This window comes from Pleurodeles waltl, chromosome 9 (genome assembly GCF_031143425.1).
Source record: "Pleurodeles waltl isolate 20211129_DDA chromosome 9, aPleWal1.hap1.20221129, whole genome shotgun sequence".
NCBI classification, from domain to species: domain Eukaryota; kingdom Metazoa; phylum Chordata; class Amphibia; order Caudata; family Salamandridae; genus Pleurodeles; species Pleurodeles waltl.
Window position 1 is genome coordinate 409,030,085 of NC_090448.1, and position 18,575 is coordinate 409,048,659.

Below are 18,575 nucleotides of genomic sequence, written 5' to 3' on the forward strand. Positions count from 1 at the left end.
CATGCTGCAGCCCTTCGAGACCTTCCCTGGCCACAAGGCCCTTGGTACCAGGGGTACCATTTACAAGGGACTTATCTGTGTGCCAGGGCTGTGCCAATTGTGGGAACAAAAGTACAGTTTAGGGAAAGAACACTGATGCTGGGGCCTGGTTAGCAGGGTCCCAGCACACTTTCAATCATAACTGGCATCAACAAAAGGCAAAAAGTTAGGGGGATAACCATGCCAAGGAAGGCATTTCCTCTCAGTTGGTCTGCGTACTTCTTTAAGAATGTCCGTACATTCTTGAGGTAGATTCAAATACCTGAATTCTATGACTTCAGGAGCCAAATTGCAAGATTCAACTCCTTGGGATTTGAGTGCCTGGTCCGGCCCTGATTCTGAGTGAGAAGTTCCGGGTTGAGGGGATGCTTATCATGATGTGCTACTGATAGGTCCTGTAGTGTGGTGAACCATGGATGTCTTGTTCATCTGGGTGCCACTAGAAACAGTGTGAGAGAAGTTTGCTTGAGTTTCCGAACCACATATGGAAGGGAGGGGGAGAGGTAGAAAAGCGTAGGCAAATAGAGCAATATCCCAAGACTGAGGGTGTGGGAACCTGGAGGTAAAGTTTGGGCATTTTGTGTTTTCCTTTGTTACGAATAGATCGTGATTCGGAAATCCCACTTTTGAAGTAGGGTTGCAGGTCTTTGGGGTGGAGTACCCAATTGTGGACTTGTTGGTGCACTCTGCTGAGGAGGTCAGCAAAATTGTTGTGCGATCCCATAAGTTGTTCTACTAACAGGTAAATGTTGTTGAATCGCCCAACGCCAAATTGTTTGTGAAAGGTGAGACAACTGTAGTGAGTTGCCACCCCCTCCTTGTTTTTGCAGGTAGAACGTGGTGGTCAATGTGTCTGTGCGATGAGGACTACTTTGTTGTTAAGCTGTGTCACAAAAGCTTTGAGTGCTAGATGAACATCTAGCAGCTCCATTAAGCAGATGTGCAAAAGTCCGTGTGTGTGATCACAAAGACCCTGTATGGCAAGAACTTGTAGATGAGCATCCTATCCCATTTGGAAAGCATCCATTGTCGGAATGACTTGTGGAACAGGGTCCAGAAATGGCCACCCTGTCAAAAGGTTGTTTTTGTTCCACCACTGGGTTGTCTACCAACACTAGATTCTGTAAGGGACCTGGTGTCTGAGACCAGTGACGTGATGGACATTCCTGCAACGGCGCATGTGAATACGTGAATGTCGCTCTATTGCAATGCAAGAGGCCATCATTCCCAGAAGTTTCGGGATAAATTTCAGTGCGACTCATATTGGGATTAAAGTGAAGTTGTGCTTGAAAGTTCTGTACTCTGTGCATTTGGGTAAGCCGTGCCTAACTGTGTATTGATTATGGCCACAAGGTAAGGCTGTGCCTAAAGTGGGGTGAGATGTGATTTCTGAAAGTGGATTGTGAATCCTAACCAGTGAAGCAAGTCTACTGTGGTTTGAATAGGGCTGAGACATCGATTGCGAGAGCTGGCCTTTGATAAGCCAGTCGGTAAGGGTACACATGAAAGTTCTGTCTGTGGAGGTGAGCCGCTTTCACCGCTAAGCACTTTCTGAACCCTTGGTGCTGTGGTGACCCCCAATGAGAGCAGTCTGAATTGATGGTGCTGCCTTTGTATGACAAATCTGAGATATTTGCAATGAGATGGGTGAATAGGAAAATGGAAATAGGTGTCTTTTAAATTAACTGCCAGAAGTAGCCCTCCTGTAGCAAGGGTAACACATCTTTGAGTGTGACCATATGAAAATGTTCTGATATTGTGTAATGGTCTAGGGTTGTGAAATTCAGGACAGGTTTTAGTGAGCCATCTTTCTTGGGGAAGAGAAAGTAAAGGGAATACACTCCTGTGCCTTGATACTGAATATGAAATGGTTCTATTGCTCCCTTTGCAAGCAGAGATTGAACTTCCTGTTTGAGGAGAGTGATGTGATTCTGTGAATTTGTGAGTGCGAGGTGGGATATTTGGAGGTGTAGAACTGAGCTCCAAACAATAACCATGTTCGATAATATCTAACACACATTGATCTGTAGTAATGTGTTGCCAGTTTTGGAAAAAGAACTGAAGGCTCCCTCCTAGAGAGGTCTGATGTTCAGAGGGAAGCCGGAGTAAGTTACTGGTAGGAGACAGTGCTAGAGGTTCAAGGGGAGGTTGTTTTACCTCTACCTATTTAATTGTTTCCTCTATAGGACCCACTGTAGAATCCCCTGTTTGAGGATGTATGTGGCTGACTCTTATTGTGTGGTGAGGATGTTTCGGCTGAAGGAAGTTTAGAGGCTGGCTTGTCGTGTGGCCTATGCAAGAGCTGGGAAGATGGCACGTGAGGGAAAGGCCTTATTTTTCTTCTCCACTCTAGAACTAATAACCTGAGCTCTAGCCGTGTCTTGAAGAATGTTGTCTGCATGCTTTAACATTACTTTAAACATAAGGAGACGCTGAGTGAATTTGTTGTTAGGCAGTTAATGTTTCAAAGAGGAAATCGTCCTCTATAGGATCATTATGAAGGAGTACCTGATGGTAAGCTGCTGCCATCCCCACTAGCTCTTAGAAAGAAGTAGTGTCTTCAGGTGGTGGGGGTTTACCTGGATGGACCTCTACGTCTATATCTGTGCAAGTATCTACATCATACTGACACCGAGGGTCTATGTCCGTGTGTAAGTGTTCCATGCCATCTCCTGTATCTTGTATAAGATGGAGGGAATGAGGTGATCCTTGTGGTGAAATGTCCATAAGAGTGTTTCAGAGACAAGGTATGCGGTGGTAGTGTGGTGGTTGGTGGAAGAGATTTAGAGGGAGGTGGCTAAGCACCATAGTTTCACTGCGCTACCTACATACTTGGAAAAGTGGAGGCGTGGATGTGCAAATTACTGCTTCTGGTGTGAAAGAAGTAGTGTCTTCAGGTGGTGGGGGTTTACCTGGATGGACCTCTACGTCTATATCTGTGCAAGTATCTACATCATACTGACACCGAGGGTCTATGTCCGTGTGTAAGTGTTCCATGCCATCTCCTGTATCTTGTATAAGATGGAGGGAATGAGGTGATCCTTGTGGTGAAATGTCCATAAGAGTGTTTCAGAGACAAGGTATGCGGTGGTAGTGTGGTGGTTGGTGGAAGAGATTTAGAGGGAGGTGGCTAAGCACCATAGTTTCACTGCGCTACCTACATACTGGGAAAAGTGGAGGCGTGGATGTGCAAATTACTGCTTCTGGTGTGTAACATGGATTTCTATCTGGTTCATTCTCTTTTTTGTATTTATGTTAAGTTTTGTAAAGTGCAGGAGGAAAATAATTCTACCACTTAAACACCAGGAAAGGTATGAACTCAAATGAGCATGAATGAAGACAATTTAAGCACAGTTTGGATATTAAACTGAAACATCTCAGCCACGGTGTGCTAGACACATGGATTTAAGTTTGATTCAATTCTCTGCTGGCAGACAGTTCAGGGAGGTGAAGACAGACTGAAGTGATCCATCTATCTTACCTATACCATTATATACAGTACCTCTGCATCTGCAACAACTAGAGTGTAGTAATTTATATTGCTCCCAGTATACTGGTCTCAGCGTTTTTAACTCACAATGCATTCTTGTGATGCCTTCATGCCTATGTGATTCACATTATGGCACAAGAGCTGCAGTTCCAGAACTGTGAATTTAGGCATGATAGTCAGCCATGAGGATCTCCCTCTTGACAAAACCAACTAATAAAGATCTTCTTTGGCATTTGCAACACTGAAACTTTGGCTCCAACACCATTCTTCTTCATGTCACAAATTCTGTAAGATTTTACCATTCATCGACGGGTATGCTGTTAGCTACGCACCCAACAAACTTCTCTAATGAACAGTCATGTCTGCCTAACAATACAGTCAGGCTTGCAGCTATCATGGATGTGGCTGAGTGACAGACTTTCTACATTACATCAAGGTGCCTACTGTCCTCATATGGAGCTGTGGACAGTAAAGGTGATAGGAATCTTATTTACAAATCTAAATAAATCGGAGAATTAGGAGGCAGGTCTGATCCACAAGATATGAATTATGCAAACTGAGTGTCAAACGACTTACAATAAAAGGAACATTAAGGTGAGGGACTTTGAGGTTGCAAGATTTGAAAAATAAAAGATGCTGCTTGTTGAAGAATCAAAGTAAACATACTACACTTGGTAGCAGCTTAATGTTTTCCAAGTGAAATGATTAAGCATTTACTTTCAATAATACGAACCAGGAAAGGTTGATGGTTAAATCCTGTAGTAAGATTCTGATTTTATGATGAGATGGCTCACAAAGTGAAAAATGCTGTGGGCCTCTATGATAAGTACCATGAACCTACAGAGACAAAACACCATTGTGCAGACCAACTTCTTTCCCTGGAAATGGTTTTGCATATCTCTAGGCAATGCACAGATTCAGATAAGCTAGCCTTCAGTGGAGTAAAAACCTGTGCATTAATTTATCTAGGACCAGGAACCAGATCGTGAGCATCTGTTCAATGGTATGAGTTATCACAAGGTCCCCATGTTTTACGATCTTGCTTAGGGTCCTCAACATTCAACACAAGGTCTTCTAAGTTGAAGCTCTCTGCAATGTAAGCCTCATTGATGAAGGCCTAGTCATTGAACCGCATCTTGATTTTAAAACACCACTCAGTATGTGTTTCACAGCAAGGAACCAGACTATTTGTGGATTTTTTCTTAAACTAAGGAAAATCCAGAGCTTGACTCCATTCTGAGCAGTACAGTGTGTACAGTGACAGAGAGGTTAACTGACGTGCAGTGAAGTAGAGTGGAGTAGAGTAGAGTGGCATAACGCAGCGTTGAGTAAAGTGTAAGAGCACAGAGTGTACTGGCGTAGAGTTGAGTCGACTAAAGTGTTATATCTTGGAGTGGTGCCTCGGAAAGTAGGGTGTAGTCGTGTGTCATACAGTGTTGGAAAGTCTTGTAGAGTGTTGTTGTAGGAAGTTGGCTCTGTATATACTATTTTGAAGTAAGAAATAGTGTGCACAGCGTCCAAGGGTTCCCTTTAGAGGTAAAATAGTGGCAAAATTAGATAATTCTAATGCTCTATTTTGTGGTAGTGTGGTCGAGCAGTAGGCTTATCAGAGGGTAGTGTTAAGCATTTGTTGTACACACACAGGCAATAAATGAGGAACACACACCAAAGACTTACTCCACGCCAATAGGTTTTTATATAGAAAAATATATTTTCTTAGTTTATTTTAAGAACCACAGGTTCAAGATTTGAAGTAAACACTTTAAATGCAAGGTACTTCACTTAGATACTTTGAATAAAAGCAATATCATATACAGTCTTTGTAAAAATGGCAATAAGCTATTTTCAAAGTGGACACAGTGCAAAAATCAACAGTTCCTGGGGGAGGTAAGTAAAGGTTAGATTAGGAGGTATGTAAAACACTTACAAGTCTCAGTTCTGGGGCATAGGCAGCCCACCGCTGGGGGTTCAAGGCAACCCCAAGGTTACTACTCCAGCAGCTCAGGGCCGGTCAGGTGCAGAGGTCAAAGAGGTGCCCAAAACACATAGGCGCCAGTCTGCCAGCAGGTAAGTACCTGTGTCCTCGGGGGGGCAGACCAGGGGGGTTTTGTAGAGCACTGGGGGGGGGGGGGGACACAAGTAGGCAAACAAAACACACCCTCAGCGGCACAGGGGCGGCTGGGTGCAGTGTGCAAAGCAGGTGACGGGTTTCAGGTATGAAACAATGGAGGGACGTGGGGGTCACTCTAGCGGTGCAGGCAGGCACAGGGGGTGCTTCTCGGGACAGCCATCACCTGGGCAAGGCAGAGGGTCGCCTGGGGGTCACTCCTGTGTTGAAGTTCAGTACCTTCAGGTCCTGGGGGCTGCGGGTGCAGTGCTGGTTCCAGGCGTCGGGTCCCTTGTTACAGGCAGTCGCGGTGAGGGGGAGCCTCTGGATTCTCTCTGCAGGCATCGCTGGGGGGCCTAGGGGGGCGTCTCTGGTTACTCGCGGGCTCGCAGTAGTCGGGGAGTCCTCCCTGAGGTGTTGGTTCTCTGAATCTCAAGCCAGGGGAGTCGGGTGCAGAGTGAGAAGTCTCACGCTTCCGGCGGTAAATGTGCATTCTCTGGAAGTTGCTTCTTTGTTGCAAAGAAGTAGCTGGTTTTGAGCAGGGCCGCTGCTCACAGGAGTTTCTTGGTCCTTTAGTCCAGGGCTTCAGAGGTCACTGGTCCCTGTCGGATGCGTCGCTGGTTGCAGGTTTTCGAAGTTGGAGACAGGCCGGTAGGGCTGGGGTCAAAGCAGTTGTCGTCTTCCTCCTTCTCTACAGGCTTGTAGGTCAGCAGTCCTTCTTGTTTCTTCAGGTTGCAGGAATCTGATTTCCTGGGATCTGGGGAGCCCCTAAATACTAAATTTAGGGTTGTGTTTAGGTCAGTGGCAGTAGCCAATGGCAACTGTCCTTGAGGGTGGCTACACCCTCTTTGTGCCTCCTCCCTGTGGGGAGGGGGGCACATCCCTAATCCTATTGGGGGAATCCTCCAAAATCAAGATGGAGGATTTCTCAAGCATGGGTCACCTCAGCTCAGGACACCTTAGGGGCTGTCCTGACTGGTGGGTGACTCCTCCTTGTTTTTCTAATTACCTCCTCCAGCCTTGCCGCCAAAAGTGGGGGCAGTGGCCGGAAGGGCGGGCATCTCCACTAGCTGGGATGCCCTGGGGCGCTGTAACAAAAGGGGTGAGCCTTTGAGGCTCACCGCCAGGTGTTACAGTTCCTGCAGGGGGAGGTGAGAAGCACCTCCACCCAGTACAGGCTTTGTTCCTGGCCACAGAGTGACAAAGGCACTCTCCCCCATGTGGCCAGCAACATGTCTGGTGTGTGGCAGGAACTGGTCAGCCTACACTAGAAGTCGGATTGGTATTCAGGGGGCATCTCTAAGATGCCCTCTGGGTGTATGTTACAATAAATTGCACACTGGCATCAGCGTGCATTTATTGTGCTGAGAAGTTTGATACCAAACTTCCCAGTTTTCAGTGTAGCCATTATGGAACTGTGGAGTTTGGGTTGGACAAACTCCCAGACCATATACTCTTATGGCTACCCTGCACCTACAATGTCTAAGGTTTTGCTTATACACTGTAGGGGCATAGTGCCCATGCACATATGCCCTCACCTGTGGTATAGGGCACCCTGCCTTAGGGCTGTAAGGCCTGCTAGAGGGGTGACTTACCCATGCCACAGGCAGTGTGAGGTTGGCATGGCACACTGAGGGGAGTACCATGTCGACTTAGTCATTTTCTCCCTACCAGCACACACAAGCTGTGAGGCAGTGTGCATGTGCTGAGTGAGGGGTCCCCAGGGTGGCATAAGACATGCTGCAGCCCTTAGAGACCTTCCCTGGTATCAGGGCCCTTGGTACCAGGGGTACCAGTTACAAGGGACTTACCTGAGTACCAGGGTTGTGCCAATTGTGGAGACAAAGGTACAGTTTAGGGAAAGAACACTGGTGCTGAGGCCTGGTTAGCAGGGTCCCAGCACACTTTCGAATCATAACTTAGCATCAGCAAAGGCAAAAAGGTAGGGGGTAATCATGCCAAGGAGGCATTTCCTTACAGTTGTATAGTTGAATAGTTGAATGCACAGGTGTACAGTGGAGCACCGAGTTGGACAGTGGAATGTACAGGAATAGAGTGGATTAAAGTCTCGTAGATGGGCATAGAGTGTGGCAGTGCTTTGCAGAGTAGAGTTATACAGAGTGGAGGAGAGTCTTGTAGAGTGGAGCGTTGTAGAGTTGAGTGTTGAACAATTGCATAGAATGGGGTAAAGTATAGTGGAATAGAGCAAAGCCACATATGACCGAGTGGAGTAAAGTATAATAGAGTGGAGTGGTATGTTGTAGAGTTGAGTAGAGTACTTTGGATAGCTGTATCATAGCAGAGTAAAGTATCAAAGTACAGTGGAGCGGGGTAGTGTAGAGTGCAGTCAAGTGTCGGAGTGGAGTGACGCATAGTAGACTATAGTGGCGTGGACTGCAGTAGAGTGGGGTGGTGTAGCAAACAGTTGAGTAAAGTGTCAAATTGGAGTAGCGGGTTGTAGGAAGTTGGCTCTGTATGTGCTATTTCAAAGTAAGGAATAGCATGCACAGAGTCCAAGGGTTCCCCTTAGAGGTAAGATAGTGGCAAAAAGAGATAATACTAATGCTCTATTTTGTGGTAGTGTGGTCGAGCAGTAGGCTTATCAAAGGAGTAGTGTTAAGCATTTGTTGTACATACACACAGGCAATAAATGAGGAACACACTCAGAGACAAATCCAGCCAATAGGTTCCGTTGTAGAAAAATATATTTTCTTAGTTTATTTTAAGAACCACAGGTTCAAATTCTACATGTAATATCTCATTTGAAAGGTATTGCAGGTAAGTACTTTAGGAACTTTGAATAACTACAGTAGCATATATACTTTTTACATAAAACACAATAAGCTGTTTTAAAAGTGGACACTGCAATTTTCACAGTTCCTGGGGGAGGTAAAGTACTGTTATTTTTAGCAGGTAAGTAAATCACTTACAGGTCTCAGTTTTGGGTCCAGAGTAGCCCACCGTTGGGGGTTCAGAGCAACCCCAAAGTTACCACACCAGCAGCTCAGGGCCGGTCAGGTGCAGAGGTCAAAGAGGTGCCCAAAACACATAGGCTTCAATGGAGAGAAGGGGGTGCCCCGGTTCCAGTCTGCCAGCAGGTAAGTACCCGCGTCTTCGGAGGGCAGACCAGGGGGGTTTTGTAGGGCACCGGGGGGGACACAAGTCCACACAAAAAGTACACCCTCAGCAGCGCGGGGGCGGCCGGGTGCAGTGTGTAAACACGCGTCGGGTTTCCAATGGTTTTCTATGAGAGACCAAGGGGTCTCTTCAGCGATGCAGGCAGGCAAGGGGGGAGGTTCCTCGGGGTAGCCACCACCTGGGCAAGGGAGAGGGCCTCCTGGGGGTCACTCCTGCACTGAAGTTCCGTTCCTTCAGGTGCTGGGGGCTGCGGGTGCAGGGTCTTTTCCAGCCATCGGGATCTTAGATTCAGGCAGTCGCGGTCAGGGGGAGCCTCGGGATTCCCTCTGCAGGCGTCACTGTGGGGGCTCAGGGGGGACAACTTTGGTTACTCACAGTCTCGGAGTCGCCGGAGGGTCCTCCCTGAGGTGTTGGTTCTCCACCAGTCGAGTCGGGGTCGCCGGGTGCAGTGTTGCATGTCTCACGCTTCTTGCGGGGATTTGCAGGGGTCTTTAAATCTGCTCCTCTGTAACAAAGTTGCAGTCTTTTTGGAGCAGTGCAGCTGTCTTCGGGAGTTTCTTGTCTTTCTTGAAGCAGGGCAGTCCTCTGAGGATTCAGAGGTCGCTGGTCCTTGGGAAAGCGTCGCTGGAGCAGGTTTCTTTTGAAGGCAGGAGACAGGCCGGTAGGACTGGGGCCAAAGCAGTTGGTGTCTTCTTTCTTCTTCTGCAGGGGTTTTCAGCTCAGCAGTCCTCTTCTTCTTGTAAGTTGCAGGAGTCTAAATCTTTAGGTTCAGGGAAGCACTTAAATACTAAATTTAAGGGCGTGTTTAGGTCTGGGGGGTTAGTAGCCAATGGCTACTAGCCCTGAGGGTGGGTACATCCTCTTTGTGCCTCCTCCCAAGGAGGGGGGGGTTGGGGGGGGGGGGGTCACAATCCTATCCCTATTGGGGGAATCCTCCATCTGCAAGATGGAGGATTTCTAAAAGTTAGAGTCACTTCAGCTCAGGACACCTTAGGGGCTGTCCTGACTGGCCAGTGACTCCTCCTTGTTATTCTCATTATTTCCTCCGGCCTTGCCGCCAAAAGTGGGGGCCGTGGCCGGAGGGGGCGGGCAACTCCACTAGCTGGAGTGTCCTGCGGTGCTGGAACAAAGGGGTGAGCCGTTGAGGCTCACCGCCAGGTGTTACAGCTCCTGCCTGGGGGAGGTGTTAGCATCTCCACCCAGTGCAGCCTTTGTTACTGGCCTCCGAGTGACAAAGGCACTCTCCCCATGGGGCCAGCAACATGTCTCTAGTGTGGCAGGCTGCTGGAACCAGTCAGCCTACACAGATAGTTGGATACAGTTTCAGGGGGCACCTCTAAGGTGCCCTCTGGGGTATGTTTCACAATAAAATGTACACTGGCATCAGTGTGCATTTATTGTGCTGAGAAGTTTGATACCAAACTTCCCAGTTTTCAGTGTAGCCATTATGGTGCTGTGGAGTTCGTGTTTGACAAACTCCCAGACCATATACTCTTATGGCTACCCTGCACTTACAATGTCTAAGGTTTGGCTTAGACACTGTAGGGGCACAGTGCTCATGCACTGGTGCCCTCACCTATGGTATAGTGCACCCTGCCTTAGGGGTGTAAGGCCTGCTAGAGGGGTGACTTATCTATACTTGCATAGGCAGTGAGAGGCTGGCATGGCACCCTGAGGGGAGTGCCATGTCGACTTACCCATTTTGTTCTCACCAGCACACACAAGCTGGCAAGCAGTGTGTCTGTGCTGAGTGAGGGGTCTCCAGGGTGGCATAAGACATGCTGCAGCCCTTAGAGACCTTCCTTGGCATCAGGGCCCTTGGTACCAGAGGTACCAGTTACAAGGGACTTACCTGGATGCCAGGGTGTGCCAATTGTGGATACAAAAGTACAGGTTAGGGAAAGAACACTGGTGCTGGGGCTTGGTTAGCAGGCCTCAGCACACTTTCAATTCAAAACATAGCATCAGCAAAGGCAAAAAGTCAGGAGGTAACCATGCCAAGGAGGCATTTCCTTACACAGGTCGTACAGTACCATGCAGTGGTGTTGAGTTCTGTAAAGTGTAGGTTATAGTACAGTACAGTGGAGTGGAATACAGTGGAGTAGAGTGGCGTACACTATAATGCTGTGGAGTCTGGTTGAATAGATTGGCATATATTGTTATAGAGTCGAATGGCACAGTGTGGACAGTGGAGTAACGTGACAGAGTAGAGTAAAGTGGGGTGGAGTGCCCTACAAAGAGTTGCGTAAATTGCTGCAGAGTGGACTACATTGTGGAAAGGCATAGAGTAGTGTCACACAGTGGCATACAGTGTTGTACAGTGGAGTGTAGGGCTACAGAGTGGAGTAAAGTGTTGGAGAGTATCAAAGTGTAACAGAGTCCTGCAAACTGAATTTGCATTTAATAAAGTAGGGTGTCATATAGAGGAGCTTAGTAGAGTGGACTCTTGTACAGTGATGTAGAATGAGGTAACGTTTCATAAAGTCAAGTAGAGCGGTGTAACAGTGTGGAGTGCAGTATAATACAGTGTACCGGTTATGTTGTAAAGTCGAGTGACGCAGCGCAGACCCCAGTAAGCTGTTATAACTTGGAGTGCTGGCTCATTGAATAGAGTGTCGGAAAGTCTTGTAGGGTGCAGTAGAGTGTTGGATATGGAGTGCAAATGCATAGAGTGGAGAGTACAGGGATGCAGCACAGTAGGGTGTCTGAGTGGTATAAAGTGTAGCAGAGTTTTGTAGAGTCGATGTATGTAGAGTGGAGGAGCTTGTTGTACTCTGGAGTGGCGCAGAGTAGATTAAAGTGGAGAGGCATACAGAGAAGTAGGGTGGAGTGGGATACAATGGAGTGGAATAGAGTGGGGTATAGTGGAATGAATTTGAATGGCGTATGGTGGAATGAAGTTGAGTAGTGCAGAGAGGAGTTGCGTACAGTGGAGTGGCTTAGACAGGAATGGCATACAGTTAAGTGTGGTAGAGTGGAACAGCATACAATTGAGTAATAGCGCAGAATGGAGTGGCATACATATGAGAGCCACACACTGGAGTGGCATAAAGTGTAGTAGCATATAGTGGAGTGACATACAGTAGAACAGCGTAGAGTGGAATAGAGGCGAATAGCTTATAGTGAAATAGCGGCAAATGCTAGAGTGGCATAGAGTGGAGTCATTTAAAGGCACAGACTTGAGTGGCAAACAGATTGGGAAAGAGTGGAATAACACAGTGGAGTTGCATGCAATGGAATACCGCAGAATGTAGCAGCTTACAAGGGAGTGGAATACAGTATTGTGGAGTGGCATGTGTGGAATAGCATATAGTGGAGTAACCTAGAGTGGCAAACCGTGGAATGGTGTACACTGGAATCACGTATAGTGGAGTGGTGTTGAGTGGAATAGCAAAGCGGAGGGGCGTGCAGTGTGTTGAATGGTATAGGGTGGCATGAAGGAGTGGTGTACAGTGGAGTGGCACAGTGTAGTAGTGTAGAGGAGAATTGCATTCAGTGGAATAGCGTACAGTGGAGTGTCGTAGAATGTGGTAGTATACCATGGAATAGCGAAGATTAGTGTGGCGTACAGTAGAGTGGAGTGGAATATCATACAGTGGAGTGACCTAGAATGGATACCAATGGAATAGTGCAGAATGGAATGGCGAGGAGTGGAGTAGCATACACTGGAGGGGCACACAGTGGAGTGTTATCTAGTGGCATACAGTGGAATAGTGTAGTGGTGTACAGCAGAGTGGTGTAGAGTGGACAATGGAGTGGCGTATAGTGGAATGGAGTAGCGTGGAATGGAGTAGCATAGAGTGGAGTACAGTGTAGCGACGCATAGTGGAACACCGTAGAGTGGAGTATGCACGAAGGAGAGTGGCGGGAACTGCTAGCGTTTGAAGGAAAAAACTGCTGAAAATGACAAATGGGTAGCCAAATAAGGGCAATGAAAGGTCTGACACCCAGCAACAAAAGCCTCAGGATGTGAAGATTTTGAAAGTATATGGCGGTAATGCGTTTCCATGTTGCGCCCGGGGGTGATACCTTGGACCAAACAACACCTTAAAGCAATACTTTGCTTTCTTTGCTTTAAAAAGTTCTCAAATGCACTGCATCTAGCATATCACCTGTTGGGCACCAGAATTAAACCCATATCTGTGACTGGGGGAGGGGGGGGGGGGGGGGGGAGATATTTGATTTGTTCAGCATTCCGTCCATCATATGTTCTTTTGTCGCCTTTAGTGGAAAGGGTATGCCCAGACCTGGATCCCGTGCTCACTGTATTTAAACTAGCCTGGCTGGTAAGGGGTGATACCCTGAAACTTGTCCCAGGATGCATTTTTTCAGTCCCGAAAGGACCTTGCCTGGAAGTTAGGGCTGGACTGTTTTCATGGGGAGCAGGGATATAGCTGGATCCAAACTCACAGTTCAGGGATGTAAGGAAATGCCTCCTTGGCATGGTTACCCCCTGACTTTTTGCCTTTGCTGATGCTATGTTTTGAATTGAAAGTGTGCTGAGGCCTGCTAACCAGGCCCCAGCACCAGTGTTCTTTCCCTAACCTGTACTTTTGATTCCACAATTGGCACACCCTGGCATCCAGATAAGTCCCTTGTAAGTGGTACCCCTGGTACCAAGGGCCCTGATGCCAAGGAAGGTCTCTAAGGGCTGCAGCATATCTTATGCCACCCTGGAGACCCCTCACTCAGCACAGACACCCTGCTTGCCAGCTTGTGTGTGCTGGTGAGAACAAAACGAGTAAGTCGACATGGCACTCCCCTCAGGGTGCCATGCCAGCCTCTCACTGCCTATGCAGGTATAGATAAGTCACCCCTCTAGTAGGCCTTACAGCCCTAAGGCAGGGTGCACTATACCATAGGTGAGGGCACCAGTGCATGAGCACTGTGCCCCTACAGTGTCTAAGCAATACCTTAGACATTGTAAGTGCAGGGTAGCCATAAGAGTATATGGTCTGGGAGTCTGTTTTACACGAACTCCACAGCACAATAATGGCTACACTGAAAACTGGGAAGTTTGGTATCAAACTTCTCAGCACAATAAATGCACACTGATGCCAGTGTACATTTTATTGTAAAATACACCACAGAGGGCACCTTAGAGGTGCCCCCCTGAAACTTAACCGACTATCTGTGTAGGCTGACTGGTTCCAGCAGCCTGCCACACTAGAGACATGTTGCTGGCCCCATGGGGAGAGTGCCTTTGTCACTCTGAGGCCAGTAACAAAGCCTGCACTGGGTGGAGATGCTAACACCTCCCCCAGGCAGGAGCTGTAACACCTGGCGGTGAGCCTCAAAGGCTCACCCCTTTGTCACAGCACCGCAGGACACTCCAGCTTAGTGGAGTTGCCCGCCCCCTCCGGCCACGGCCCCCACTTTTGGCGGCAAGGCTGGAGGAAACAAAGAAAACAGCAAGGAGGAGTCACTGGCCAGTCAGGACAGCCCCTAAGGTGTCCTGAGCTGAAGTGACTCTAACTTTTAGAAATCCTCCATCTTGCAGATGGAGGATTCCCCCAATAGGATTAGGGATGAGACCCCCTCCCCTTGGGAGGAGGCACAAAGAGGGTGTACTCACCCTCAGGGCTAGTAGCCATTGGCTACTAACCCCCCAGACCAAAACACGCCCTTAAATTTAGTATTTAAGGGCTTCCCTGAACCTAAGAATTTAGATTCCTGCAACTTACCTGAAGAAGAAGGACTGCTGAGCTGAAAGACCCCTGCAGAGGAAGAACAGAAGACACCAACTGCTTTGGCTCCAGACTTACCGGCCTGTCTCCTGCCTTCCAAAGAAACCTGCTCCAGCGACGCTTTCCAAGGGACCAGCGACCTCTGAATCCTCTGAGGACTGCCCAGCTTCAAGAAAGACTAGAAACTCCAGAGGACAGCGGCACTGCTCCAAGAGAACTGCAACTTTGTTACAAGGAGCAGATTTAAAGACCCCTGCAACTCCCCACAAGAAGCGTGAGACTTGCAACACTGCACCCGGCGACCCCGACTCGACTGGTGAAGAACAACCAACTCAGGGAGGACCCTCCGGCGACTCTACGACTGTGAGTAACCAAAGTTGTCCCCCCTGAGCCCCCCACAGCGAAGCCTGCAGAGGGAATCCCCAGGCTCCCCCTGACCGCGACTGTCTGAACTCCATTTCCCGACGGCTGGAAAAGCCCCTGCACCCGCAGCCCCCAGCCCCTAAAGAAACGGAACTTCTGTGCAGGAGTGACCCCCAGGAGGCCCTCTCCCTTGCCCAGGTGGTGGCTACCCCGAGGAGCCCCCCCCTTGCCTGCATCGCTGAAGAGACCCCTTGGTCTCCCATTGAAAACTAAAGGAAACCCGACGCTTGTTTGCACACTGCACCCGGCCGCCCCCGCGCTGCTGAGGGTGTACTTTCTGTGTGGACTTGTGTCCCCCCCGGTGCCCTACAAAACCCCCCTGGTCTGCCCTCCGAAGACGCGGGTACTTACCTGCTGGCAGACTGGAACCGGGGCACCCCCTTCTCTCCATTATAGCCTATGTGTTTTGGGCACCTCTTTGACCTTTGCACCTGCCCGGCCCTGAGCTGCTGGTGTGATAACTTTGGGGTTGCTCTGAACCTCCAACGGTGGGCTACCTTGGACCAAAAACTGAAACCTGTAAGTGACTTACTTACCTGTTAAAACTAACATTACTTTACCTCCCCCAGGAACTGTGAAAATTGCACTGTGTCCACTTTTAAAACAGCTTATTATGTTTTATGTGAAAAGTATACATGCTAATGAAATGATTCAAAGTTACTAAAGTACTTACCTGCAATACCTTTCAAATGAGATATTACATGTAGAATTTGAACCTGTGGTTCTTAAAATAAACTAAGAAAATATATTTTTCTATAACAAAACCTATTGGCTGGATTTGTCTCCGAGTGTGTGTTCCTCATTTATTGCCTGTGTGTATGTACAACAAATGCTTAACACTACTCCTTTGATAAGCCTACTGCTCGACCACACTACCACAAAATAGAGCATTAGTATTATCTCTTTTTGCCACTATCTTACCTCTAAGGGGAACCCTTGGACTCTGCATACTATTCCTTACTTTGAAATAGTGCATACAGAGCCAACTTCCTACAAGGGACACATATTTTATGGAAACTATATTACCAAACAAAACCTGACAGTCAGGACAACATTTGTTTGTTAGCATTCAAGGACTTAAGGCTGTCCATTTTAGAAATACTGCAAACTATTAATGCTGATAAAATATAAATGTGTTTAAAACATTATAATATCTCCACATTTTTCATTGTGTCTTCAGGCTGCAATGAAATATTGATATGGGGTTTACACAAATAAACAGCAGAGAAAGTGGTGAAAAAACACTGTCTGTATGGGTGAAAAAGGAGACCAAACATGTTCATGAAGTTGAAAAACCCAAGACGGATTAAAAACAAAAAGCTTAGGCACAGATGCGTAAATACTTCAGCAGGGAAAGGGTTAACAAGATCTCACACTGAAAGAATCATGTTTCTAAGTGTAGCTCTTCTAGTTTTGACGGTTTGTTCTGGATGGTGTTGCACTTCAGATGACATTAATATACAATAACAAATCCCTCAAAGCCAAAATGTCTTGGCCCTGGGAAGAGTTGACAGGAGCTCTACTGTATCAAAGGGTCTATGGTAAATGATGAAAGCAAAGGGGTAGAAAAAAGGTTGTGGAAAATAATGTACTTGTATATCTATAGAAATACTAGATGGTATTTTAAGAGCACAGTGCAGAGGTCACTGAGCCATGAGCAGTTTATACAAGAGAGACTAACAACTCTTCTTTCCTATTAGCAACTGGGTGCCAGAAGCTAAACAGGCTTATTAATGGCCTTTTTTTAAATACTTCTTCATTCCACTGACACCATTTTCACATTGCAGTTTGGAAGGCAAAAGTACAGCAATTAAACACTAAGAATCCAAAACTGGGAGGCATCCCATACCAATGTTGTTGGCGGCAAGAGGTCGCCCAGAAACTGGGGTCCTGGAAAACTGCTCTCGGCGACTCCGCTGCTGCTTCAGGTTCTGCAGGAAGATAAAGGAAGAATGCACATTTTAGGTCTCTGCCACACACCAGGGAAAAGACACTGATTAAACTCTTTCCAACCACTAATACTCACCTCCGTTCTTACTTCCAGGACAGACTTGAAGTCGTTGGACATAGAGGCAAGCTTAGACTGAAATCAAAGAGAATGAAGCAGTGTGACAATGAGGAGAAAAGGGGCAACATGATACCTGAATAGCACTGATGGATGCTTACCTGCAGAGAAACAACAATGGTGTTGGAATGAGTCTGGACATGTCGCCCATTTTGACTAGCCTTAGCCCGAACAAAGTCCTGTAGTTGTGCAATTTGTTTATTCAGACTGCCGATGTCCTGACAAAGAGAAACATTTCTGGGTTACCATGCAACTTCTAGTGGCTACCAATCTATCATCACACCTCTCTGTCAAGCAGTCATGGGCACACAGTAACAGCTTCCGAGGACAAAACTTTCTAGGAGAAGAACCCATTACATTCTCAGCCTGCAACTAATTTGTAAAACGTGTTTCTTTATGATTTTACTTGTCCCAGGCCAATCCATTACAGGTGTACGAGCAAACATCACTGCAGACTCCTAAGCCGGGTAAAGTCAGTGTGAAAGGCCCTTCCTAAAGATTGTGCATTATGCTGAGCTAGTCATCTGCTAACAGCTCTAGTTACTAGTCTGCTGTTGGGACAGATTACACACCAATTGTATGACCTCTCACGGGTTTTAGACAAACAGACATCTATTTTGACACTGGAGGGTCATTCTTGATTACAATTGGGAGTGAAGGATTGTAGGTGGCAAATTAATTCACTGATCTATATTACCACAGCCAGCTGTGTTTTATCTAAGTTGTGCTGCCAGAAGAAATTTCCCATGTCACTGTGGCATAAAGACAGCAATGCAATTCGCACAAGGTGATCAGTACAGATGAAAAAGTGAAAGATACACATAAAAGAGGTCTCCTTCTCCATGCTTCAAGTAATTAACACATGGCATTACTTGATAATGCGTATTTTATTTGGTTAGCTTTTACCACTTAGTTTTTTATTCTGGGAAAGAGGGTTAGTTATAAGGTATAGTTACTTGTAACCACAGTTTCCCCATTAGTGGCATTTTTAGCTTTTAAATATTAGATAACTTCCGTACACATGCAAGATTCCAGAATACATCTTCAATAAATATGGATAGAAGAGGCGGCATTTACTGCCAACTGAATTTCAACAATGCATAATGCTTTTAGTATGAAGAAACCCCTCTTTAAAAGTCCTAAAAGGAGAACAAAAGCAATGCTGGTAATGGTTGCCACAAGTGTTACAATCCACAAGTGGAAACTACTACATTGCTTGTTTAGAGATCCAAAAACACCAAGTGTACCAGTTTAACTAGCAGAAGGCTATGCATATTTTTCTCTCCAACACAGGATTTATTTTCATTGCCATTTATAAACATTAGAGAAGTGAGCTCTATTGTTAGTAGTAACAAGATCAGTAAATTGTTCTAAACAATATAATAGGTCACAGCCATCTCGACCACCACAAACTGTGGAACCTTCCGTGTAAGGTAAAGTGGATACAGTCTGGAATTAACATCAAATGCATCTACCTGAAAAGAAGCTTTACACTGATAATGCTGCAGTGAATATCTTGGGCAACCAATACAATTGAGGAGTCTGGGGAATAGTTCTGTATATCAAAAGTTGGTCGTGGTCTTAAGCTTTAAAATTTTATCTTGAGTGCTCTTCATGGCTCTGAGT

The 18,575-nt window shown here is 46.8% G+C and overlaps 1 protein-coding gene across 2 annotated transcripts in view; it reads right to left on the reverse strand.

Annotated features, from left to right (window-relative positions):
• Positions 1-18,575, reverse strand: part of STX5 (syntaxin 5) — a 135,162-nt gene that overhangs the window by 57,854 nt on the left and 58,733 nt on the right. For both annotated transcript variants that reach the window (XM_069207167.1, XM_069207168.1), the window contains 3 exons: positions 17,051-17,167; positions 16,911-16,967; positions 16,734-16,815 (listed from right to left, as the gene is read on the reverse strand). In XM_069207167.1, coding sequence (XP_069063268.1) covers positions 16,734-16,815; positions 16,911-16,967; positions 17,051-17,167 — 256 coding nt within the window. The remainder of the gene's footprint in view (positions 1-16,733; positions 16,816-16,910; positions 16,968-17,050; positions 17,168-18,575) is intronic.